This window comes from Rhinatrema bivittatum, chromosome 2 (assembly GCF_901001135.1).
Source record: "Rhinatrema bivittatum chromosome 2, aRhiBiv1.1, whole genome shotgun sequence".
Classification (NCBI taxonomy): domain Eukaryota; kingdom Metazoa; phylum Chordata; class Amphibia; order Gymnophiona; family Rhinatrematidae; genus Rhinatrema; species Rhinatrema bivittatum.
In genome coordinates, this window is record NC_042616.1 from 189788179 (window position 1) to 189815463 (window position 27285).

The 27285-nt window shown below is 43.0% G+C and overlaps 1 protein-coding gene across 3 annotated transcripts in view; it reads right to left on the reverse strand.

The window, feature by feature from the left end:
* THSD7A (thrombospondin type 1 domain containing 7A) overlaps positions 1-27285 on the reverse strand; it is an 862000-nt gene that overhangs the window by 514196 nt on the left and 320519 nt on the right. For all 3 annotated transcript variants that reach the window (XM_029588974.1, XM_029588975.1, XM_029588973.1), the window contains exon 3: positions 24674-25505. In XM_029588974.1, coding sequence (XP_029444834.1) covers positions 24674-25505 — 832 coding nt within the window. The remainder of the gene's footprint in view (positions 1-24673; positions 25506-27285) is intronic.

The window sequence follows — 27285 nt, forward strand, 5'->3', positions numbered from 1 at the left end:
AAAAAAGAAAAAACCCACCCGAGCCTTTAAAAATGACCCCTTAGCTTCCCCCACCCTCCCGAGCCCCCCAAAACATTTTAAAATTACCTGGTGGTCTAGTGGTGGTCCCGGGAGTGATCTCCTGTTCTCGGGCCGTCGGCTGCCACTCATAAAGATGGCGCCGATGGCCCTTTACCCTTACCATGTGACAGGGTATCCGTGCCATTGGCCGGCCCCTGTCACATGGTAGGAGCACTGGCTGGCTGGCGCCATCTTTAAAGATGGGCGCTGCCATTGTAAAAATGGGCGCCACCATCTTTAAAGATGGTGCCGGCCATCCAGTGCTCCTACCATGTGACAGGGGCCGGTCAATGGCACGGATACCCTGTCACATGGAAAGGGTAAAGGGCCATCGGTGCCATCTTTATGAGTGGCAGCCGACGGCCCGAGAACGGGAGATCGCTCCCGGGACCACCTCTAGACCACCAGGTAATTTTAAAATGTTTTGGGGGGCTCCGGAGGGTGGGGGAAGCTAAGGGGTCATTTTTAAAGGGTCGGGTAGGTTGTTTTTTTTTATCGGGCCGTCAGCGCCATTTTTGAGTGGCAGCCAAAATGGCGCCGATGGCCCGAGAGCGGGAGATCGGTCCCCGCGCCCCCACTGGACCACCAGGTAAAAGGTTTTTGGGGGGGGGGGGGGGGTTTGGGAGGGTGGGGGAAGGTAAGGGGTCAATTTTAAAGGGTCAGGCCTCACTAAAAAAAAATTAATGATGTGAATCGGAACCGATTCCGATTCACATCACCACCGATCAGATTTTTTTCTCCCTCTAGCCGAACCCGATCGTTAAGATGATCGGGCACACGATTCACATCCCTAATGGACACCCAGTGGAGGTTGTAGGGACAGAAACAGTATCTGAATTCAAGAAAATATGGGATAAATACAGGAGGTCTCTAAGGAAGTGATGGGAATTATAATGCTAAATTAATTGGGTGGATGGGCAGACTAGATGGACCATACATTCTTTTTCACTGTCATGTTTCTGTGTTTCTATATTTCTTATCCCTTGATCAGAAATAGTTAGTTGTTGCAATGTTTTGCAGGAGTGTGAAGAACTGGAGGTTTTCTAAATTTTGGGCAAAGGGATTTTTCCATCATCTCTCTTGCCTATGCTGGTTACTGAAGAGAATAATCCTACCCTCCGGGGGAAAGGGATTTTGGAACAGGACGCTATATCAGTTTATCATCTTCCAGAAGGAGAAAGATGTTATGTTTGGTGACTCTTGGAATGTCCCCATGAGCCAATGCACTTACTCTGATGCCACCAACAGCTGGGCATCGTGGTTACAGCAGGACCCCACCAGGCTCCCCTCACACAGTGTGGGATGCTGCCATGACCACCACCTCATCCAGTCCTCCTTAAGCATGCACACACCCTACCTCTTGCCATTTAAAGGTCCCGTGGCAGGAAAGGCCTACAGGTGCCCACCGATGATGTCAGCAGCCTCAGGCCTATATAAGATCTCCCTGTACTTCAGCAGCAGGTCTGCTGCATCCTGGGAGTAGTGCATGTTGCTATTTGCTGCAGCCTGCTTCCTGAGTTCTGTATCCTGCGTTCCTGTTTCCTGCCTCATCCAGCCCAGCCTTGCCTCAATTCTCCAGCCTGCCCTGCCTTGTCATATCCAGCTTCCCCTGATGTGTTAGTCCTCCTCCTCCTCCTCCTTGTCTTCCCTGCAGGCTGATGCTTGGATCTGACCCTTGCCTGGACACTGACTATTATTGTTTGTCGCCTGCCACTGACCCTTATCTGGATACTAACTATTTTTGATTGCTACTTGCCACTGACCCCCTTGCCTGGACTTTGACTTTCCTTGCTTACTACCTGCCTCTGATCCTTGCCTGGCCCTGGACCACTGCCTACACTGTTCTTGTAGAGATTCTCGCCTAATTCCTATCAGCCCCCAGAACCCAAGGGCTCAACCTACGGAGAAAGGGGCTGGCTAAGGTGAAGCCCTAGACCAGTCTCTTTCCAACAAACCTCTGCCAGCTGTTGGTGAGGGCCTATAAGGTTCACCGCATAAACTGCATCAACCTCACCACAGCAAGAAGGGTTCACATTACTTACAAGACTGTAGATGTGGCACTATTGATAATGAAACCACTGCTTTATTTTGTCATGATTTTAATTTTGCTAAGCATGATTTTTGCAGTTCATCTTGAGTCATCTTTTTTAAGTTAAATTAAATATTTTTTCAGTTGATCACAACCATTAGACTCCAAGCGTTATTCCAGGGTGTTGTTCCTACCATAAGACCTCCTCTCCTGTGGGCATATACTGACCAGTTTAAATGAGTTGGGGTGCGAGTTGAAGTCAGAGATTGTGTTACCCACTACACCGCAAGGGGTTCAGGAGGTTAAACCTCCCCTTTCGTGCCCACAGGATGAACCATGGTCCCCAGGGGCTTTTGGGAGACGTGTGAAAGGAAGAGAGATCTACAATATCAAGGATCAGCTTAGGGAACTGTGTGATCCCTTTCTGTACACCCCACCAAATGGGAGTTATACACATGTGGCTAAGATAAATCAGGGAACCTAAACAATTTGGGAATGCAATAATAATGGGAGATTTCAATTAACCCTATTGGCTGGGTAAATGTAACAGCACGACATGATAGAGATGTACTGTTCCTAGCTGGAATAAACAACTGCTTCATGGAGCAATTGGTTCAGGAACTGACGAGAGAGAGAGAGAGAGAGAGATCTGTTTTAGATCTAATTCTTAGTGGAATGCAGGATTTGGTAAGAGAGGTAATGGTGGAGGGGCCACTTGGTAATAGTGATCATAACATGATCAAATTTGAACTAATGACTGGAAGGGGGAAAAGATGCAAATCTACAGCTCTAACACTAAATTGTCAAAAGGCAAACTTTGATAAAATGAGGAAAATAGAAAAAACTGAAAGGTGCAGCTACAAAAGTTAAAGGTGTACAATAGGCATGGACATTGTTTAAAAATACCATCTTAGAAGTGGAATCCAGATGTATTCCACACATTAACAAAAGTGGAAAGAAGGCCAAACGATTACTGGCATGGTTAAAAGGTGAGGTGAAAGAGGCTATTTTAGTCAAAAAATAGTCCTTCAACTATTGGAAGAAAGATTTATCTGAAGAAAATAGGAAAAAGCATAAGCATTGTGAAGTTAAGTGTAAAACATTGTTAAGACAGGCGAAGAGAGAATTTGAACTGAAGTTGGCCATAGAGGCATAAACTCATAATAAAAACTTTTTAAAATATATCCGACGCAGGAAACCTGAGAGGGAGTTGGTTGAACTATTAGATAATCAAGGGGTTAAAGGGGATCTTAGGGAAGATAAGACCATTGTGGAAAGGCTAAATGGATTCTTTTCTTCTGTGTTTACTAATGAAGATGTTGTGGAGATACCGGTTCTGGAGATGGTTTTCAAGGGTGATGTTTCAGATGAACTGAACCAAATCACGGTGAACCTAGAAGATGTAGTAGGCCAGATTGAAATCACCTGACTGGATGAAGAACTCAAAAATGAAATTTTGGATCTATTAGTAAAAATTTGTAACCTATCATTAAAATTGTCCATTGTACCTGAAGACTGGAGTGTGGCCAATGTAACCCCAATATTTAAAAATGGCTCCAGGGGTAATCGGGAAAAGTATAGACCAGTGAGCCTGACTTCAGTGCTGGGATAATAAATAGTGGAAACTATTCTAAAGATCAAAATCACAGAACATATAGAAATACATGATTTAATGGAACACAGCCAGTATGGATTTATCCAAGGGCTTCGTGCTGATATGTGCGGCGGGCCCACCTCTAACAACGAGACCAGGCCGCATCAGCTTCCCATCCCCGCCACTGGCATTGCTCGTTAGGGCTGCGCAAGCAAATGGGAAGGGCGATGCATGGCACATGCTCAACCTCCCCCCCCCCCCCCCCCCCCGGACATCGTCGTGACAGCATGTCATCAGCAAGGGTCGGGGCGCCCGGCAATGATGTCACTGGCCTGATTTAAACAGCTAGCCCACACACACCAGCCCTTTTCTCCTCCCCGGCCAGCGAAATTTCCACCCACCCCCCTTACTGTCGAAGCTAAATCTTTAGCTGTTTATGTTTGACCAAAGTTATTGTCTTCAACCTTATGTTAAATGAGATAGTTAGATGAGTTATGTTAGTCTGTTATCATTAATACTAAACCATGATTTTAAACTGTCGCAGCTATAGGCGGGTGCACGAGCCGGTGGGGCGACTTTGTCGGCCCGGCTGACCCCCTTCCTCAGAGGTCACAGCGTGGGGCCAGGCATTAAGGGCTGCTTTGCTGGGCAAAATGATGGGTAGCTGGGTGGCACCAGTCTGGTGTAGGGAGTTTATTTGGCTCATGCTGGAAGGGAATTCACCTTTATATTGTCAGCAATAAAGCTGCAGTCTTTTTCAGCCACTTCATTTCGTGTTGTTTTGTCTGCGGGTGCGGCCTTTGGGGGGGCAGGACAGGAATGCCCATGGGCAATAGTGACGGATCTCAATGTTAGTGTTGCCTCATAAATCTGCTACATTTTTTTGGAGGGGTTAATAAGCATGTGGATAAACATGAACAGTAGATATAGTGTATTTTCGATTTTCAGATGTCATTTGACAAAGTTCCTAATGAGAGACTTCTAAGAAAACTAAAAAGTTATGGGATAGGAGGCAAAGTCTTTTCATGGATTGCTAACTGGTTAAAAGACAGGAAACAGAGAGTAGGATTAAATGTTCAGTTTTTTCAGTGGAAAAAGTAAACATTGGAGTATCTCAGGGATCTGTACTTGGACCGGTGCTTTTCAATATATTTATAAATGATCTGGAAGGGATACGATGAGTGAGATGAGACACAATTATTCAGAGTAGTTAAATCACATGTGGATTGTGATAAATTGCAGGAGAACCTTGTGAGACTGGAAGATTGGGCATCCAAATGGCAGATGAAATTTAAAGTGGACAAGTGCAAGGTGATGCATATAGGGAAAAATAACCCTTGCTGTAGTTACACGATGTTAGGTTCCATATTAGGAGCTACCACCCAGGAAAAAGATCTAGGCATCATAGTGGATAACACATTGAAATTGTCAGCTCAGTGTGCTGCAGCATCAAAAAATTAAACTGAATGCTAGGAATTATTAGAAAGGGAATGGTGAATAAAACAGAAAATGTCATAATGCCTCTGTATCGCTCCATGGTGAGACTGCACCTTGAATACTGTGTGCAATTCAAGTTGCCCCATCACAAAAAAGATATAGTTTCACTGGAGAAGGTACAGAGAAGGGCAACCAAAATGATAAAGGGGATGGAACAGCTCCCCTATGAGGAAAGGTTGAAGAGGTTAGGGCTGTTCAGCTTGGAGAAGAGACGGCTGAGGGGGGATATGACAGGGAGCGGCCTTGGAGGGAACTTACCTACCCCCCCCCCCACCCCAACTTCCCTTCCCCTACTTCCCCCTCCCTTTCCCCCTTACCTTTTTTGTCTTCTTTTTTTTTGTTTCAAAACTTACTTCAGCCCTGGCACAGCAGCAAGTGGCTGACCCCGTCCCTGGACTGCCCCACCCTGCCCACGCCCTGCCCCCTTCCTGCCCCTTTAGGAAAGCCCCAAGACTTACATGTGTCCCGGGGCTTTATGCGCGTGACCGGGCCTTTTGAAAATCCTCCAAATTTACGTGCATAACCCTTTGAAAATCCGGCCCTCAGGGAACAGCCACTGTCATTTCTGGCATTAGTAGCATGGTCTATACTTAATGTTTGGATGCTTTGCAGATACTTGTGGCCAGGATTGGCCACTGTTGAAAACAGGATGCTGGGCTTGATGGATCCTTGGTCTGACCCAATATGGTAACTTCTTATGTTCTAAAGTTGTCCTCCCCATGTCTAGAGCTTGATTTAAAATGTTAGCACCTATAAGCAGAACTGGAGAGCTGGGGTAGGAGGGGAAGGATAGAGTTGCCATGGCAGCAGCTCTTGAAAAGGTTCTTCTTCAATGCCCTAGGCAGTTGCCTTTCCTATTCCACCTAGGTATGGAGTTGGGGACTGCACAGTCTCTCAAAATCTCTGCAGTTTTAGATGTTCTAAGATGGAATCAGAACAAAATTCTGATACTTTTCATGCCTAGAAAATTGCAGGATTTTAAAATTCTCTTCCAGTTTGCTCCTCCTATCCTTATCTTCATTTTGTGATAACAGCAGGATCCAACGAACTGAGTGGCCTCTGCAGTTGAACAAGTCTAAAGATAATCCTGTCGTTATATCTGCCATTACTTTCTTTACTTCCAGCTTGATATGGAACACCACTGAATCTCTTCAATGGTGCTCCGTAGCCACCTAGCTCCTTTTTGGTTTTGGGCCCATTTAGCTGCCTGATAGGCCTCAGATTCCTCCACTGCTCCAGAATGGTGGGATGAAGGGGGAGGCAGCAGGATTTCTGAACGTCCAAGCACCATGGGCTTCGACAGGTGCTAGGCCTGCTGAGAAGCTGACATGAATGACCCAGTTCCTGATGGAGGTGTAACCCAGGCAGTCTTCTAGTCCTAAAAGTCATTTTTGGGTTTGATCATAATAAAAATCCTCATTGAACCAGCTCAATGAAATCAGAGGTCCAGGAATACAAAAATAAAAATTAAAAAAAAAAGCACAAGTGAAAATTCCTTAAGAGGGTTTGTTTTGGTTTGCTATTTATTTTTTTTATCAAGTGACAAATGTTTTAAAGGTGCCAAAATTATGACAACAGGAAGTACAGGGAGAAAAAAAATTGTAGCAGTGCTCCAGCCCAGGCTTTCTGACAAGGTATTTATATCTGAAAGTGAGGACTCTTGAAGCAAATGAAAGCTCCTTAAGTAGTTGGGTGAATCAATGTTTATAGCCATGTTTGTTGAGGATTTTAATGGAGTGCTACTTTTTCTTTTCTTCCTGAATATCCTCTTTTAGTCCATGCTAAAAATGTTCTTTTTGCCGGTTATCTCCCAAATACTTGGTTTTATGCCAGTTGCTATGCAGGCTTTTGGTTCTGTTTGCCCCTTAGAAGTCACATTTATTTAGGGTAAATGAAGCACTTAAAAACAAGCTTGAATAACCCGAACAATATTAAAATATAACTTAAAAAATATATATCCTCATGTCTATGGAACTGTGTGTCAGAAAACTTTAGATGATTTTGCTAATGTGCAAAATCCATGTCCCTGCTAGCATATTGAAGTTTCAAATTATTAGCCCCTGTGTAGGACTTCCATCCTGGGCTCTGGTTTAAAAAATATAAGTAATGGAGCTACAGGTGAGATTGCTCTAGAGTGGCAATGTAGTTATCAAGGTGTCTGCAAGAGAATGCAACATGGCAAATGATTCTTCCAGGACATAACAGCAAGAGAATAAGCATCTAATAATAAAAGGTTGTGACAGGCTCAAGGCAAACACAGGCTGGCAGAGATATTTCAACAAGTCACAAGTTTGTTTGTAAGTGGCAGCAACATTTTATTCATGAAACCATATGCATAAGCTTATATGTTCCACTTCCCATGGCAACATAGTCCTCTGCTAAAAGTATGAGCCACAGTTCCCCATAATACAGTTCCAATGGGTTACTTTTTTTTTTTAAGGATGTATTCTGTATTCACTATTCAGTTGCTCTGCCTTTTCTTGCTCACATAGCCAGCTCTCTGTAATTCTCCCTTGGCTCCTCTGGTTTCTAGCAGTATGGGTTTCTCTTTGCTTGCACCCAGATACTGATTCTGACAACCTGCATGCGGTATTTTTAAATTCCTGTCAGACCACACCCTGTTTCTAGTTGTGGCCAGGAAGGATTCTAATCCTACCTTCATTCCCAGACTCCCATCCTCAGGGATCCATTCAGACTCTGGATTGGCCCTTGCCAATGCTTCTTTTGCAATATAATGTACATGTGCCCTCATTCAGTGCCTGCAAGCACTGTCATTCATGTCCTGACAGAATCATTTCAATACTCAATTCATTTTTACTATGCAGGAATTGAATATGCAAAAGTTTTCTTTATTTTTGTGATAAACTATGTATATATGGTCTGTGAGTAATAGAGCAACCTTATGTAAGCAAACAAAACAACCTATTTATAAGAACATAATATATCATAAGAATTGCCATAGTAGGTCAGACCAAGGGTCATCAAGCACAGCATCCTGTTTCCAACACTGGTCAATCCAGGTCACAAGTAGTTGGCAAGATTCCAAATAGTAATCAGATCCCATATTGCTAATGCTCAGCAATAAGTAATGGCTTTCCCCACCTAGTCAATTGTAGTTTATGGACTTCTCCTTCAGGAACTTGTCCAAACTTTTTTCAGCCCAGCCACATTAACTGCCCTAACCACATCCTCTGGCAATGAATTCCAGAGGTTAATAGTGCGTTGAATTTAAAAGAATTTTCTTCTATTTCAGAGGTGGCCAACTCCAGTCCTCCAGAGCCACATACAGGTCTAGTCTTTGAATTTTTGAAAGAGTAAATAACCAATTCACATTTACTCGTTTTAATCCACTCCTGATTTTATAGACCGCTGTCATATCCCCCCTCAATCATCTCTTCTCCATGCCAAACAATCCTAACCTTTTTAGCCTTTCCTCATAGGGGAGCCATTTCATACCCTTTATCATTTTGGTCGCCCCTCTCTGTTCCTTTTCCAGTTCAACTCTAAGTATTTTGAGATACAGTGACCAGAATTACACACAGTCCTCTAGATAGCAATGCCTGAGGGCCACTTCAAGCTAGCGGAACTGCTTATTTTACTGAAGTGCCAGAGCTTAGAGAGAGAGGAAGAGTGAGAATTATGTGAAGTGCCACCACCACCATACACCCTTGGCTGTTATTAGAGGGTATATTTTTGCATAATATTTGGAATTCAGAATACTGCAGTTAAATGTGTTTACATACACAATACTATTCACATTGTCAGACAATCAGCTGAATGGTTTTCACAACAGCTGCAATATGTGGGAATATATTTTTGCATAGCAATTCTCAGTGCCTCACAGTATAATGGTTTACTACTTCTTCAAATACAATGCAGTCTTTCTTTTTTTTTTTCTTTTGACAATTGAAGTACTGTTGAAATAACTGCTGTTCACAAAAATAGCTCTCAGTGGTGATATCAATTTTAAATTAGCTTTGTCAACAACAAAGAGCTCCAGAAATGATGTTTGGAGAATGCAAACAAAAAGCAAAACCACTTGGATGCTATCCACTAGAAAACATATTTTAAAGTAGAAGACTGATAAAGAGCATACCATAAACACATGAAATTAAGAAAGATAATGAAGATTGAGAAACTTTCAGTGGGCAGGCAGGCGTTAATATCTGAGCGATAAATGTGCTTCTGAGAAGTACATTTATTTTTTTGAATGCGGAGTGAATTAGTAATAGCCTCATTTACATGCATTTGCATGTGATGAGCGCTATCTCATTCACTCCGCGTCGGACGCACGTTAAATAGGTGCTGATCCCACTATTGCATTAGGGGGGGATTAGCACCTATTTAATCTGCATCCGACAGCGGCATCAGCCCCAGTAAACCATTATCCTGTGAGGCTCTGAGAATTGCTTTCTTCAAAATCTGACCGGCATGGAACCCTTGAGGAGCAGCATTGCCTACCCTGCTATAAATCATTAGGGATATACTTTTAGTTGAAATGACATAAACAATTGTCAGTGACATTGTCAATATCATTTCATGTCATTTCAAAAATAAAACTCAAAAACCTACAAAATTGTCTTTTTTTTTCCATTTTTATTGCGCACTAATTCAAACACTAAATTGAAATAGTGCACACACTATGGGGTAGATTTTAAAAAGTGGTGTGCAGGCGTACATGTGTGTGTGCTATCCGACGTGTGCACCTGTACACCCAATTTTATAACTTGCGCGCGCAAGTTATAAAATCAGGGGTCAGCGCACGCAAGGGGGTGCAAAATTGTGCACCTCGCGTGCACCGCACTGCCTTCCTCTGTTCTCTCCCCCTAACCTGACCTTCCCACCCCTACCCCTAACCTTTCCTCCCCCTAGCCCTACTCTAACACCCCCAAAATTTTTTTTTTACCTTTTGCGCCTGCCTCTGAGCAGGGACAAGTTGCACGCGCCAGCAGGCTGCCGGCACACGATCCTTCGACACAGCAGCAATGGCCGCTGTGTTGCAGGCCTCTGGCCCCGCCCCTGCCCCACCCCTAGACCACCCCTTTAGTAAAGCCCTGGGACTTACACGCGTCCCAGGGCTTTATGCGCATCGCCAGGCCTTTTTAAAATAGGCCCGGCGCGCGTAACCTTTTTAAAATCCGGCCCTATCACGGTAACTTTCAAGCGGACACACATATACACGTATGCGCTGGTATGTGCCGAAGGATGCAGCCTTTTTTATACCATGCACACACGTATGCATGCATGTTATAAAATAACATAGGTGCGCATATGTGTGCGCCTAATTTTAAGCTTGTGTGCACTCAGGAGTGTAAGTTTGCTTATGGACGCGCAACTGTTTGAATTTTAAATCAGAAGAGTATCCACCCGAGGACTAGTTTCACCAGTTCATGCACTAGTTTGCCCAGAGTTCTCCTAGGTCCTCCCAAAGCCCCTGGTTTACAGTCTGCACTCTCTCCAGTTACCCCAGACCTCTCAAACCCTTTATAGATGCCTGTAATTTTTTTTTTTAACTTGCACCTCCTTCAGAGTAGAAGTAAAGTTGTGAAACTGGCCCTGGGCATGTGCGCACATCTCTTGGCTCTGCCCTGGAATGCCTACACCATGCCCACACCATGCTCCTTTTTCTTCTGATGCAAGATGTGCACACATTGGCAGTTGTGTGTGCATCTGCCTGTTTTATAAACTAGGTGTTTTATAAACTAGGGCATGCATATAGCACATGTTAGTGCTATATGCATGCCCCTCTCCTGATTTCAGCTTGCATCCAGGTTTTAAAATTCACCTCTATTTGATTTAGTGCACATTATTTCAATTTAGTTCACTCTATTTCATGTTAGTGCGCATTAATTTGATTTAGGCCTGGATTTTCTAAGGTCGCAGACCTTAGAGAAACCGGCAGTAATCGGGGGCGGGAGGGCAAAGCGGGGGGCAGACCTGCAAAACCTGGCAGCGATCACACCTCCGAGGTGCTATCGCTGCTGTCGTTCTCACCCAATAGCGCCATCGTAAGAACATAAGAAAATGCCATACTGGGTCAGACCAAGGGTCCATGAAGCCAAACATCCTGTTTCCAACAGTGGCCAATCCAGGCCATAAGAACCTGGCAAGTACCCAAAAACTAAGTCTATTCCATGTTACCATTGCTAAAGGCAGTGGCTATTCTCTAAGTGAACTTAATAGCAGGTAATGGACTTTTCCTCCAAGAACTTATCCAATCTTTTTTTAAACACAGCTATACTAACTGCACTAACCACATCCTCTGGCAACAAATTCCAGAGTTTAATTGTGCGTTGAGTAGAAAAGAACTTTCTCTGATTAGTTTTAAATGTGCTCCATGCTAACTTCATGGAGTGCCCCCTAGTCTTTCTACTATCCGAAAGAGTAAATAACCGATTCACATCTACCCGTTCTAGACCTCTCATAATTTTAAACATCTCTATCATATCCCCCCTCAGCCGTCTCTTCTCCAAGCTGAAAAGTCCTAACCTCTTTAGTCTTTCCTCATAGGGGAGCTGTTCCATTCCCCTTATCATTTTGGTAGCCCTTCTCTGTACCTTCTCCATCGTAATTATATCTTTTTTGAGATGCGGCGACCAGAATTGTACACAGTATTCAAGGTGCGGTCTCACCATGGAGCGATACAGAGGCATTATGACATTTTCCGTTTTATTCATTCCCGTTCTAATAATTCCCAACATTCTGTTTGCTTTTTTGACTGCCGCAGCACACTGAACCGACGATTTCAATGTGTTATCCACTATGACGCCTAGATCTCTTTCTTGGGTTGTAGCACCTAATATGGAACCTAACATTGTGTAAGTATAGCATGGGTTATTTTTCCCTATATGCATCACCTTGCACTTATCCACATTAAATTTCATCTGCCATTTGGATGCCCAATTTTCCAGTCTCACAAGGTCTTCCTGCAATTTATCACAATCTGCTTGTGATCTAACTACTCTGAACAATTTTGTGTCATCTGCAAATTTGATTATCTCACTCGTCATATTTCTTTCCAGATGATTTATAAATATATTGAAAAGTAAGGGTCCCAATACAGATCCCTGAGGCACTGCCCTGTCCACTCTCTTCCACTGAGAAAATTGTCCATTTAATCCTACTCTCTGTTTCTTGTCTTTTAACCAGTTTGCAATCCACGAAAGGACATTGTCACCTATCCCATGACTTTTTACTTTTCCTAGAAGCCTCTCATGAGGAACTTTGTCAAATGCCTTCTGAAAATCCAAGTATACTATATCTACCGGTTCACCTTTATCCACGAGTTTATTAACTCCTTCAAAAAGGTGAAGCAGATTTGTGAGGCAAGACTTGCCCTGGGTAAAGCCATGCTGACTTTGTTCCATTAAACCATGTCTTTCTATATGTTCTGTGATTTTGATGTTTAGAACACTTTCCACTATTTTTCCTGGCACTGAAGTCAGCTAACTGGTCTGTAGATACCCGGATCGCCACTGGAGCCCTTTTTAAATATTGGGGTTACATTTGCTATCCTCCAGTCTTCAGATACAATGGATGATTTTAATGATAGGTTACACATTTTTACTAATAGGTTTGAAATTTCATTTTTTAGTTCCTTCAGAACTCTGGGGTGTATACCATCCGATCCAGGTGATTTACTACTCTTCAGTTTGTCAACCAGGCCTACCACATCTTCAAGGTTCGCCGTGATTTGATTCAGTCCATCCAAATCATTATCCATTAAAACCTTCTCCATTACGTGTACCTCCCCAACATCCTCTTCAGTAAACACCGAAGCAAAGAAATCATTTAATCTTTCCGCAATGGCCTTATCTTCTCTAAGTGCCCCTTTAACCCCTCGATCATCTAACGCTCCAACTGACTCCCTCACAAGTTTTCTGCTTCGGATATATTTTAAAAAGTTTTTACTGTGAGTTTTTGCCTCTACAGCCAACTTCTTTTCAAATTCTCTCTTAGCGTGTCTTATCAATGTCTTACATTTAACTTGCCAACGTTTATGCTTTATCCTATTTTCTTCTGCTGGATCCTTCTTCCAGTTTTTGAATGAAGATCTTTTGGTTAAAATAGCTTCTTTCACCTCCCCTTTTAACCATGCCGGTAAGCGTTTTGCCTTCTTTCCTTCTTTCTTAATGTGTGGAATACATCTAGACTGTGCTTCTAAAATGATATTTTTTAACAATGACCATGCCTCTTGGACATTTTTTACTTTTGTAGCTGCTCCTTTCAGTTTTTTCTAACAATTTTTCTCATTTTATCAAAATTTCCCTTTTGAAAGTTTAGCACGAGAGGCTTGGATTTGCACACTGTTCCTCTTCCAATCATTAAATCAAATTTGATCATATTATGATCACTATTGCCAAGCGGCCCCACCACAGTTACCTCTCTCACCAAGTCCTGTGCTCCACTGAGAATTAGTGGAGCACAGGACTTGGTGCTATGGGTGTGCTACTGGCAGCGAAAAGGGTTCTTACCTTTTCACAGCCAGCAAAGTTTCTGCCGCATCCGCCCCGACAACACCCTGACTCCTCCTCTTCCGGGGCCGACTCTGCCCCGATCTAGCTATCGCACGCGATACACTATGAAAATGACCCCCTTAAAGTGCTCTGAGTTCATATGCACTATTTCAGTTCTAGTGTATGCTATTTTGAATTAGTGTACACTAAAAATAATACTTAAATATAAAAATGAAAATTATTCTAAACTAAAAAAATAAATTAAACAAAAACCAAGATAAAAATAAAACAAAATGAAATATTTTGCCATGCAATGCACACCCCCTAATACTGATTGTGCTGGAAGACAAAAAAATTGAAGGAAACTGCTGAGCCAAAAACCTTGTATTGGTAAATATTAAAATTCAAAACCCTTTGCAGTATACTGCTCACATTTACCAAAGTATGATCAGAATCTGAAAATATACTAGTAAATTAACAATTATTACCCTCAACGTTTTTACTAGAAGATAGAAACATATAGCAAAAAAAAAATAATATATTGTGTCTCTGACCCTTAGATGATACTCATCCAAATGATAAGGATTCAATATTTTTTCTAGTGCCCAACAAGCAAATTCTAGAACTGAGATTTTTTTAAATTTCAAAACAGTTAATGCCATCTGTAATAGAAGCAAACATTTATCATATTATGATCTCTGATTATACTACTATTTCCATTTATTTCCAAAGTGAGGATGCACACATGAAAAATCCTTTTTGGAGGTTAATTTCCTTGCCAGTAGCTGATTAAGATTTCTTGCTACAGATGCAAGGTGCAATAATAGGAATTTTGCATTAAATCAGGGCAATGGTTTGTCCTCTTCTATTGTTTGAGATATGTTTAAGGCAATGTTGGTTAAAGGATTGAAATCAAAGAGTAACATTTTCCCAGTGGAGCGAGGTGAATAGTGGAGTGCCCGAAGGAGCTTATTGGGATCAATATATTGTTTCACATATTATTAATAATCTATAAAAGGAATAAAATGAGATGAAAATGTTTCCAGATGGCACAGACTTATTCATGAAAGATTGCTACCATGATAATACATGTTAATTGTGAATAGGCACCATTAGAGTAAATGGAAGCAGCAGTAAATAGCACTTGCCAGCATGCACTATTGTGATAGTAAACTTTTATAAAACAGCCTAAAAGTTATTCAAAGTAGTTAAGTCATGAGCAGACTAAGGGACTTCAGGAGGACCTAGTGAAATTGGGCACTGGGCAGATACAATCGGCGCCATTTTGAATACTGGCAGCAGATCGCCTTTGCCCTCACTATGGGCCTCATTTTCCAATATCGCATTGGTAACGCATTAGGGGGCGTTACCAATGCAAATGAGGCTTATTTCGTGCAGTGGGGAAACATCGCGTGCGGTGATGTTTTCGCCATTCGCGAAAACATTAGCACCACATCCCAGTGTGCGATGATTCTTTCAGAATTTTATCGCGGTGCACGATATTTGCCGGTTTTTGGATTTCAATCATCGCAGGCCACGAGAGAGAGAGAGAGAGAGAGAGAGAGAGAGAGCGCCTTACTATAGTGCCTATGCCCTAGACAGGTATTTCAATCCCTATGGCAATGTTCTCTCCACCTAGCTTGATGGACACTCTCCCTGGGCAACAACATGCTAGGTGGAGAGAATGTTGCCCAAATCTCCTCTTGGAGTGAGCGTCCTCACTCCGATGGCCAGCAAATCTGCACTAGAGACCACTGTTCTGTCTGTAGGTCTCATGTGCAATGCGAAAGTGGCCCCCAACCCCCGACGCTCATACCTAATCCCCACCCCGAGTTAGTAGGTGGCCCTCCCATAGGGATTCAAATACCTGTCTAGGGCATAGGCACTATAGTAAGTCTCTCTCTCTCTCTCTCTCTCTCTCTCTCTCTCTCTCTCTCTCTCTCTCTCTCTCTCTCTCTCTCTCTCTCTCTCTCTCTCTCTCACTCAGTGCAGTCCATAATGCAAATGTCAGGTTACTAATTTGCATTCGCAAATTGCGTTAACAGCTGTTAATGTGAATTTATCGCACGCGGTACAGTGCTTGGAAAATGAGGCCCTATGTCACAGGGGCCGACCGTCTGTACCTGTGACATAGTGAGGGCAAAGGTGATCGATGCCATTTTGAGTACTGGCATCGGACAGCTGGCGTGCAGGAAGTCACTCCCGGACCCCCGCTGGACTTTTGGCAAGTCTTGTGGGGGTCATGAGGCCCCCCCCAAGCTGGCCAAAAGTCCCTGGGGGTCCAACAGGGCTCCCGGAGCGACCTCCTGCACTCCGGCTGTCCGATGCCAGTACTCAAAATGGCGCCGATAGCCTTTGCCCATACTATGTCACAGGGTCTATTGGTGCCATTGGTCAGCCCCTGTCATATGTTAGGAGCACAAGATGGCGCCGATGACCATGTGACAGGGGCTGACCAATGGCACCGGTAGCCCCTGTGACAAAGGCTATGGGCACCATGATTAAACCGGCACTAAGGGTGTAAGAGTGCAGGGGATGGTTCCCGGACCCCCCGCTGGACCACCAGGGAATTTTGGTAAGTCTTGGGGGGTCAGGAGGGTGGGGGGTTGTAGTTAATTTTAATTTTAGCTGGGACACGAATAGAAATCACTGTATTAACACATCGGGGTGCCATACGGTCGAATGCAACGTATCTGCTCCCCGACGAATCCAAATCACGAATGCAACGTATGGCGTCCCTCTGCACATCCCTAAGCAGTATGCCATCACAACTTTCACCTCAACAGATAAGGTGTGAGGATGCTAGATTTGGGAAGCCACAAAAGTTATTGCCCAATGAGGATCTGAGAACATTGGTTAACCAGACTATACTGAGCAATTCTTTCTGTCATCTTCTCCACATCTTTCCTGGGCCAACAAATTATCTGTAAAGGAGGCTTCATATGTATACAAGAACAATTGCACTGATAGAACCTCAGAAGTCTACTTCAAATATTCATCTGCTAAATTAATAGACCCCTTTATCTGCAGCTACTTATCCTAGATATATTATTTATTAGAGATGTGCTTTCATTTGAAACAATATAGACAATGTCAACATAGTCTATATCATTTCATGTCATTTTTTAGATAAAATTTAAAAAACCCCACAAAATTTTATTTCTATTTTTAGTGCTCACTAACTCAAAACAGTGCACCGTAAATTGAAACAGTGTGTTCTAACTCAAATAGCATGCACTAAATCAAAGAATGTATACTAATTCAAATAATACTATTTGGGGTACATTTTAAAACATAGCGCGCACGCGCCAGGCACGAACAAAAGTCCAGGGTCGGCGCGCGCAAGGGGGTGCACATTTGTGCAACTTGTGTGCGCCGAGCCCTGCGCGCACTGCCCATTCCCTCCGAGGCCACTCCTATCCCACCCCCTCGGCCCTATCTAAACCACCCCTATCTTTGTCGCACAAGTTACGCCTGCTCGAAGCAGGCATAACTTTGCGCGCGCCAGGCCGGCTGCTGTGCGCCATGTTCCGGTCCGGGGGCTGGTCTGGAGGCTGCGACCAGGCCCCCGGAATGCCCCCGGGCCGAAACCACACCCACGGCACCACCCCTGGATGACGTGCCGACTCCGTCATGCCCCGAGACGCCCACCCCCAAGAACGCCTCGGGACTTACGTGCATCCCGGGGCTTTGTGCGTGCCGGAAGCCTATGCAATATAGACTTGGCATGCGCAGGGGCGTTTTAAAAGGGTTACGTGCATACCTTATACGCGTGACCCTTTTAAAATCCGTCCCTTTGAGTTAGTGTGCACTATTTGAGTTGGTATGCACTACTTTTAGTTACTGTGCACTATTTTAAGTTATTGTATGCTAATTTGATTTGGTGAACACTATGGGGTAGATCTTTAAAAAATACGCGATCGCGTACTTTTGTTCGCGCACCAGGCGCGAACAAAAGTACGCTGGATTTTATAAGATACGCGTGTAGCCGCGCGTATCTTATAAAATCCGGGGTCGGCGCGCGCAAGGGGGTGCACATTTGTGGAACCTGCGCATGCCGAGCCCAGCGCGCGCTGCCTGTTCCCTCCGAGGCCACTCCGATTTCGGAGCGGCCTCGGAGGGAACTTTCCTTCGCCCTCCCCCCACCTTCCCCTCCCTTCCCCTACCTAACCCACCCCCCCGGCCCTATCTAAACCCCCCCCTAACTTTGCGCGCGCCGGCCGGCAGCCCCGCTCCGTCCTCCAGTCCCGGGGGCTGGTCCGGAGGCCTCGACCATGCCCCCGGGCCGGCGCCACGCCACCAGGCCCGCCCCCGAAACGCTGCATCATTTCAGGAACGCCCCCGGACATGCCCCCCCCCACCCCTTTTCGAAAGCCCCGGGACTTACGCGCGTCCCGGGGCTTTACACGCGCCGGCGGCCTATGCAAAATAGGCGCACCGGCGCAAATAAATCCAGAAGGATTTATGCACGCAGGGCTTTTAAAATCCGCCCCTATTTGCATTAGTGTGCATTAATATGAATTAGTGCACACTAAAAACAAATATTAAAACAAAAAGTATTCTGAATGAAACTAAAACAATTAAACAAAAATAAAATGAAACAAAATATTTTGCCATGTATACCTCTATAATTCATCTCTAGTTCTACCCAGGAGCAATAGAATATGACATCTCAATATCAACCTATTACTCTACTATTCAATACCCTACTATCTAATAACCTATAACCAAATACCATGACATCTCAATATATCCCAGTACCCAACTATAATCTTTTATCCAGGTTAAGAGCATTATATGAAAAGATAGTTCATACAGCAATATGCACAATAAAAATGTCAACTAACAAGATAAAATACCCAGTACATTGAATGGTAAAAAAAAAAAAATCAAGTATAGAATTTACTAAATAACCAGATTTTTATGTCTTTCCTGAAGGGTAAATAATCCTTTTGTCATAAGTCATCAGAAATTAATGCCACAGAGATGAATTTGTTTTTGCAGAGGGTTGACAAGATCATAAAGTTAGTTTGACATTAATAGGTTAACAAAAAAATGCAGAGGTAGCAACAATAAAGTGAGCTGGATAAAAAAAGAGGTATTTCAGAAGTGTTTCAGGACAGAGCAAGGTTATACAGCTAATTTATCCAGTTTTCAGATGTATGTGACTGGACGTGCCAGGAGCAGGTAGGAGATTACTGCACTCCCAGCAGAGGTTGTGGGTCTAGGAGAAAGTCAGAGGGCATGGAGAGGGTGCAATGTAGGTAGCAGGTGTGTGGCGAGGGGGAACAGGAAGGTTTGGTGATTTAAACCATGAAAGGGGGTGGCGTTTTTGGATAACAAAGGCCTGCTTGATTTTTTTTTTTACTTGCTGGGTTGCAGAGGTGGGAGATTAGGCACTATGCTGGCAATTCATTTTAGGGTTTTCAGGGTGTGGGCCTGGGAAACTGAGCTTAAAGATCCCAAAATGTTTTCAATTTTTTGGATTCCAGAAAGCAGCCACTTAACCAAATATATTTTTAATATATCTGGTTAGATGGCAAGTTATTCAGGTACAAGAATCCAGAAAATTTTAAAACCTAACTGGTTATATTCAAACATAGGAAGAAAAATGCGTGGCTCAGAATATTAAAAGGGGTTCCCTGTTCAAGGAGTTATCTGAAAATCTCCTTTTCTGCCTATAATTAAATAAAACTGGTGTTTTCACATATTAAACAGTGCCTTTTAATTTTGTGAGCCACCACATTCTTCTTCCTGCATTGATGTACATGTGTGTGCTGTTTACTCTGCATTTCTGATGTATATTCAAACATAACCAGAGAAGGATAACTTTAGGATATATATTTAGTAGGGATGTGAATCGTGTCCTCGATCGTCTTAACGATCGATTTTGGCTGGGAGGGGGAGGGAATCGTATTGTTGCCGTTTGGGGGGGTAAAATATCGTGAAAAATCGTTAAAAATCGTTAAAAAAATCGAAAAAATCGAAAAACCGGCACATTAAAACCCCCTAAAACCCACCCCCGACCCTTTAAATTAAATCCCCCACCCTCCCGAACCCCCCCCCAAATAACTTAAATAACCTGCGGGTCCAGCGGCGGTCCGGAACGGCAGCGGTCCGGAACGGGCTCCTGCTCCTGCATCTTGTCGTCTTCAGCCGGCGCCATTTTCCAAAATGGCGCCGAAAAATGGCGGCGGCCATAGACGAAAAAGATTGGACGGCAGGAGGTCCTTCCGCTGTTTAACTTCCTTGGTGCACTTCACCTCTAACGTGCTCTTAGGTAGATACGCCTGTTTCTCCTAATATCCTTGGCTCCTGCCATCCTGACAGACCCCCGCTGGACCCCCGCTGGACTTTTGGCAAGTCGTTCAGCGAGGGTTCCTGCGCCTCGCTGAACGACCTCCTGCAGTCGATCTCCTGCCGGCGCCATTTTCCGTACGAAAACGATTCGCGGCGGGAAATCGCTCCCTGACCCCCGCTGGACCTCCAGGAACTTTTGGCCAGCTTGTGGGGGGCCTCCTGACCCCCACGAGACTTGCCAAAAGTCCAGCGGGGGTCCGGAAGGACCTCCTGCCGTCCAAACTTTTTCGTCTATGGCCGCCGCCATTTTTCGGCGCCATTTTGGAAAATGGCGCCGGCTGAAGACGACAAGATGCAGGAGCAGGAGCCCGTTCCGGACCGCTGCCGTTCCGGACCGCCGCTGGACCCGCAGGTTATTTAAGTTATTTGGGGGGGGGTTCGGGAGGGTGGGGGATTTAATTTAAAGGGTCGGGGGTGGGTTTTAGGGGGTTTTAGTGTGCCGGCTCACGATTCTAACGATTTATAACGATAAATCGTTAGAATCTGTATTGTATTGTGTTCCATAACGGTTTAAGACGATATTAAAATTATCGGACGATAATTTTAATCGTCCTAAAACGATTCACATCCCTAATATTTAGCACAATGTTTATCTCGCTAAATATCCGGGACAAGTTATCTAGCTAAATTATGCCAAACAACTTGTCCATTTGCTGGCTTTATGAATTTTAGCCTCTAAAGTTTTTTATGGTCTTTAGTTAATTAATAGCACAATATACTTTATGAAAAGGAAGACTAGATGCTTTGTAGAAGATCAGCTTCAAAGATCCATATCTAAACCGGATGCATTCATTATTTGATTTATCTCTTTTGTCTGAAAATGTGTTGATGACAGACATGGGCAATAAGCAAAGAGAATATACAGTATACTGTTTGGACAAAGTTAAACAATGTCAGAGTTCTGACATACATCTATTGTGGATTTTTGGCAAGAAAATACAATTGGTCATAGAGAAGGGAATTCTCTGCTAGATTCATTGTCCCTTTCCGGATTTCTCTAGATGGGAACCATTGGGTTAGTTAGCAACCTTTTAAATATCCCCCGTTTTCCTTATCCCCTGTTTTCCCTATTTGTTTAACTTCCTTGGTGCACTTCACCTCTAACGTGCTCTTAGGTAGATACGCCTGTTTCTCCTAATATCCTTGGCTCCTGCCATCCTGACAGATGTACATTTTGTTACTTCCATTGTGCATCCTTTTTTATTGAATTTGCATTGTTATATTTTCTACTTATTGTTTGTTGTATCTACTGGTTGAAAATTCCAAAAATCGATATTTATTGAATTTTCGTGGTTGTTCTTTTACTTACTGACATATCTTAGATATGACTGTCTCTCTTTTCCTCCCCTGTTTCCCCACCCTAGTTTTAAGTAAGTTCAACTCTTTTGTTAATTTGTTCGATGTAAACCGGCATGATGTTCTTACAAATGTCGGTAGATAAAAAAACTTTAAATAAATAAATAAATACATATTTGTCTTTACATAGCATATCTACTTTGATTTCTGTAGCTAGGTTCTGTCATTTTATAGGAAATTAGATGCACATTCTTCCCAATCTGATTTAAAAACTGGAATACTTTTCAAACCTGATATTAATTGGGCAATGCTAAATTATATTTAAAGTCCTATGAATTATTCTAGTTTGGAGTGACATTAATGGTCTGGACCCCAGTTTAATCATTCCAGTGATAACAGAATATTAAGTCTGTTCTGGCCTGTTCTTGTAGTCCTTTATTGAAATTATAAATCAACCAAGTGTCCTGATTTCCACAAACATTAAACATTTTCTCCCCCTTTTTTTGTAAATTATGCACACGGTTCATGACTGTTAAGTAACAGCTTTGAACTAAGTTGTTTTGCTTTGCCTAACCAAATTGCTATGTGCAGCAGCTGTGATGACAGGGGGCATATTTTGGGATCAATAAAATAGACAATTGTATTTTATCAGGTTAGAGAAAACATGATTACTGCTCAGGATGGAAACATCCCTTTCTCTAGATTTTTTTTTTTTTTTTTTGGGGGGGGAGTGATAACTACAGCCCTCAAGAGCCACAAACAGGCCTAGTGTTCATGATATCCATACTGAATATCCATGAGATAGATTTGTATGCAATGACTCCACTGTATGCAAATCTCTCTCATGCACATTCATCTTGTGTCCTGAAAACCAAGCATGTTTGGGGTACTTGAGGACCAGAGTTGGCCAACCCTACTCAGGTACTGCTGGTATAGCCCTACGGAATACATCGTATGGAGACAGGATGCTGAAATAAAGAAGCATGAATATGAGCTTTTGCCTTGACACAGCTTTCCTGCGAAACATTGGCAATGTTGGTGTTTGCCGAAATTGGCGTTCATTGAAATTATTAGAATGGTAACTGGGACAGTCTGTGTTATAAAGACCGTGTCTCAAAGATAAGTGAAGTTAAAGAAATTGTTTAACATCTTCAGTTGAACCGCTGGAAATTAATAGAAAAATAGAAAGCATTGTGGTGAAGAAAATAGACCAATAAGTTAGTTGATTCAGCGTGCTGAAGGAAATATGCTAATACGCTAGTTGATTCAGCAAGATATCAAAAATTGTATGGCAGCACTGGGCATAATTTTGCTTTTCTAAGAAATCCTAAATTATGAAAAAGTAATTAAAAAGAAAAAGAAAATAGTTTGTATATATAAAAATAAAGGAAGAGAGGATTTTTTTAGACCAGAGACTGCACCAACTGGTTTGGAATTTAGCCTGAGGCATTTTCCTCCAGTACTGAGGTCTTTTCCTCTCAAAATAAAATTGTGTGTTTTTGATTTTTGAATATATGATAGAAATATTTTTATAAGAAGAAGTATGCCATTACATTGTATGCTGGCTTTGTTGTTGGACAACCCTACTGTAGGCCATAATACTCTTAACCACTAAGCATTAAAACAGTGCTAATCAAAATGTTTCTATTGTTAATCTAACAAAGTCCAATTTACAGTTAATCATTATTGTACATTGATATTATATATATACTAAATAAAAGTCTAATACAAAGTCATTTACTGATGACTCAGCTATGTATAGCTATAAATTGTATTTTCTTACATAGGCATATTGAGGTCTATACTCAAAGAGCCGTATTCTAAGAGGAACATGCAGGCGTACATTTGTGCGCGCAACCCGGTGCGCACAAATGTACGCCCGATTTTATAACATGCACACGCAGCCATGCACATGTTATAAAATCCAGGGTCGGTGCGCGGAAGGGGGTGCACAATTGCGCAACTTGCGCATGCTGAGCCACGGAACCTTCCTCCGTTCCCTCTGAGGCCGCTCCGAAATCAGAGCGGTCTGGGAGGGAACTTTCCTTCTGCCCCCCCTCACCTTCCCCTCCCTTTCCCTACCTAACCCACCCCCCCAGCCCTACCTAAATCCCCCCCCCCACCTTTGTTTTGTTATTTATGCCTGCCTCTGGGCAGGCATAGGTTGCGCCCGCCGGACTCAGCAGCAGTGGAGAGGCCTCTGGCCCCGCCCATGCCCCGCCCTGGACCATTCTGCCCTGCCCATTCCCCACCCATTTATTCAAGCCCCGGGACTTACAAGCATCCCGGGGCTTGTGCACATCGCCGGGCCTATGCAAGATAGACTTGGCACGCGTAGGCTTTGAAAATCTGCCCCAAAGAGTGGGCATGTTATCTGGATAACTATATCAGGATATTCAGTGAAACTTATCCGGAAAAGTCTGCTTTTGAATATATCCAGACAACTTTATCCGGATAATTTTAGGACCGCCTTTTTCTTGAACAGACTTACCTGCATAAATTTAGCTGGACAACTCTGAATATCAGCACTGCACCCTGGTAATGCCTCCAGCCTCAGCTCTTTTTATGCAGGTAAATTTTGTGCAGGCAACAGTTTGCCAAGAACATTTGCAACCTTTCCCTGTGAGAGGTGGTAAACATTTGTATGTAGTCTGCTATGTGTGGAGGTTTCCACAAATTCTGAATTAATGAGCTGCTGTGATGCAATATCATGGAAAGCAGTTCATTAATTCAGAGTTCAGAAAACATCTTCATGGGCCGGTTATTGCCAAAAAGGATCATCTTTTTTGGCTGGTCCAGTAACAAAGTTTCTACTAACATTTGCTGCGGAGCTTATCTGCATCCATAGCAAACTTTTGCAAAAATGGGCTTACCCTTGGGAAATCCCAGGGGTATAATAAGTATTCATTTTTAAAATAGCTCAGTCTTTATTTTTTAGCTACATCTTAATGCGTAGCAAACAGTCAGATTTTAAACATTTTATTATTTACTTGTGATTGACACAGTGTATCAAGAACCCAAATATTTCCACGAATTGCCCCAGGCTGTCAGCACTCTCAACATGCAGGAGAGTCATATCTTGTACCATTTTGGCATTGCACATAAAATATAATTGGTTAAATTCTGACATTTGATGTGATCAATATTAGCTGTCTGTGACATTTTAAACATGTTACAACATATTTAAAATGAATTGTTGAAAGCTGACACAGACTGCAGTCAGGGACTGTTTTTAAACACACTGGTCAGACAAGGATGAAGATCATGCTGTACTTAATTAAAAAAACAAGGTCATACTGGGAAATTATATATCTATCTATTTTACAGAAGTATTCAAACACACTGACAAAAACAGACACATACTTAGGGAAAGATGCTTACCTTAGGGCAACAGTGTTTCCATTTCTGTGAGTGCATGTAACTTGCCTTGTTTGATACCCAATTTGTATATCCCAGTATCTGTTCTCTTGTCTGTTTTGTCGGTTTCTGTTTCTCTTTTTTTTAATAAGCTCACGGGTTTCAGGATCCTTTACCCCTTTCTCTCGGTCCTTCTCTCTCTCTTTGTTCTTCCCTCGTTTCCTGGCTTGCCTTATCTGCCTGGAATGTGGCATTGAGCAGGCACTCCATGCCCCCACATTCAAGCTGTACATGGTTTCTTCAGTCTCACAAGGGTAAGATTGGCAGACCTGGAATTCTGTTAGATTAGGACAAGCAGAGCCACCAAACTGAGCTGAAGCTACTATATGACGAGTCCGATGCTGCAGGCCATTGCCGCAAGTCTTGGAGCATTCAGACCAGGGAGAAAACTCCGATACAGTGCAGTCCTGAGGGCAAGGGATGAGACACGCCTGCTCCAGGCGGGGTTTGGGCTCAAAGTATTCACAAATCGCATCCTCAGCGGCAGTTCCACTTGATTTTTGGAGACAAATTACATCTCTTGTCTGAATTCCTTCTTCCCCTTTGGTGCATTCAAAAGGTTTTCCCAGAGTCCTCGATATCACTGGTTGGCATTGGTTCCAGCTGCCTAGCTGCCAGTCATAAAGCTCTTTGTGCCAATCGCAAACTCTGAAGCAGTTCTGTTGGTTGTCAGGTCGCTCTGTCTGTTTACAATTTGTGGGCAGTGTTGTCCATCCTTCTATATGGGAACACCAGACTGCCCTTGTTTGAATGCCACCTGGACCACATTCCTCACCCATACATCTCCCCCATGGACCTAGAAACAGAAAACAACATTGTTAATCATTCAAACATTATACTCAACCAAAGAGTCTTTATAAAATAAAAGACTTCTCAAGAAGTTCTACCATTCTCATGTCTATAAAGTATTATTTAGTTTGGCAGACTGGAAGAAAAAGTTTCTGATTATAATCTAAACAATGTTGGAATGACATGGTAACAATTAAGTATATCTGCTTTCTAATCTGCTTCTGACTTCAAATTAATTTCATATTTTAAGCTTGTGTACCTTAGCTATACAAATTCCTTGTAAAGGCCACACTTTACAATAGCAGTGTCTTCCAAAACAGAGAAGGAAGCTTTTACAAGAGGGGAAAGAAATGCTAGTCTCCAAGGAACACTAATAAGTCTGGGTTTTCAGGATATCCCTAATAATGGATAAGCATAATATAGATTCCCATGCATACTGCCTCAACTGTGTTCAAATCTACCTTATACATATTTAGTAGCATTATCAGGAAAGTTCAACCAGTTAGGTACTGTAGAGATGTTTATCTATGCACTGGTATTATTCCCACAATCTAAAATAGACAAGGAGGATGAATCTGTTGCAGTAAATGCTTCTAAATGTATTGTACATGTAATATTACAATATTACATTGGAGAAAACCAGACCTCACACAGGCTCTCAGTGGGCATTCTCAAAACCAGTACATAAAGCAAGTCTTAAATATGTTCTAAAATAAAGTAAGCATGATTCAACAACACATCTTAGGTCATGATCAGTCAACAGGTCAATGTGGCTTAAGTTCTAATTATAATTACCTACAATTATCTATATACACAGCACATTTTATTACTGATAAGAATGGATCATATATCATTATATACATTTTATACCAAATATAATTAATTCTTCAACATTAATATAGTTGTAATCAGCATATCTAAGCAATGTTTAGACTTCAGCATCCTTCATCATTATAATTTACCTCATCCATGGCGCCAAGAAGTCTTAATGGTGCAGCCCTATGCAAGTTTGCAACAGCTTTACATATCTTTATTTACATTATAATGTAAGAATGCTTAAGGTCTAATTAGGAAATCTTGACTTTGGCTCCTTTGTTGTTGCAAACATAGTAAAAATGAATTGAATGAGTATAACTGCAAAAATAACAACCTGCCAATAGGGATGTGGAGCAGGAACGGATTCGTCCCATTCGGTATTCGTATTCGTTGGGACCCAAATCCATTGCATCTGTTCCCGGGGGACCCCGATCCATTCATTAGTTACATATGTATTTGTTTCCCAAAAAAACCCTTATCCCAACCCTTTAAATTTAATTAACTACAACCCCCCACCCTCCTGACCCCCCCAAGACTTTCCAAAAGTCCCTGGTGGTCCAGCGAGGGTCCTGGAGCGATCTCCTGCACTTGGGCTGTCGGCTGCCAGTATTCAAAATGGCGCCGATAGCCTTTGCCCTTACTATGTCACAGGGGCTACCGGTGCCATTGGTCAGCCCCTGTCACATGGTAGGAGCAATGGACGGCAGGCACCATCTTGTGCTCCTACCATGTGACAGGGGCTGACCAATGGCACTGGTAGCCCCTGTGACATAGTAAGGGCAAAGGCTATCGGCGCCATTTTGAATACTGGCAGCCGACAGCCCAAGTGCAGGAGATCGCTCCAGGACCCCCGCTGGACCACCAGGGACTTTTGGCAAGTCTTGTGGGGGTCAGGAGGGTGGGGGTTTATTCGTTAGTGATACGTTGTATTCGTGGGGGTTCGCCATACATTTCATGACCCCCACGAATAC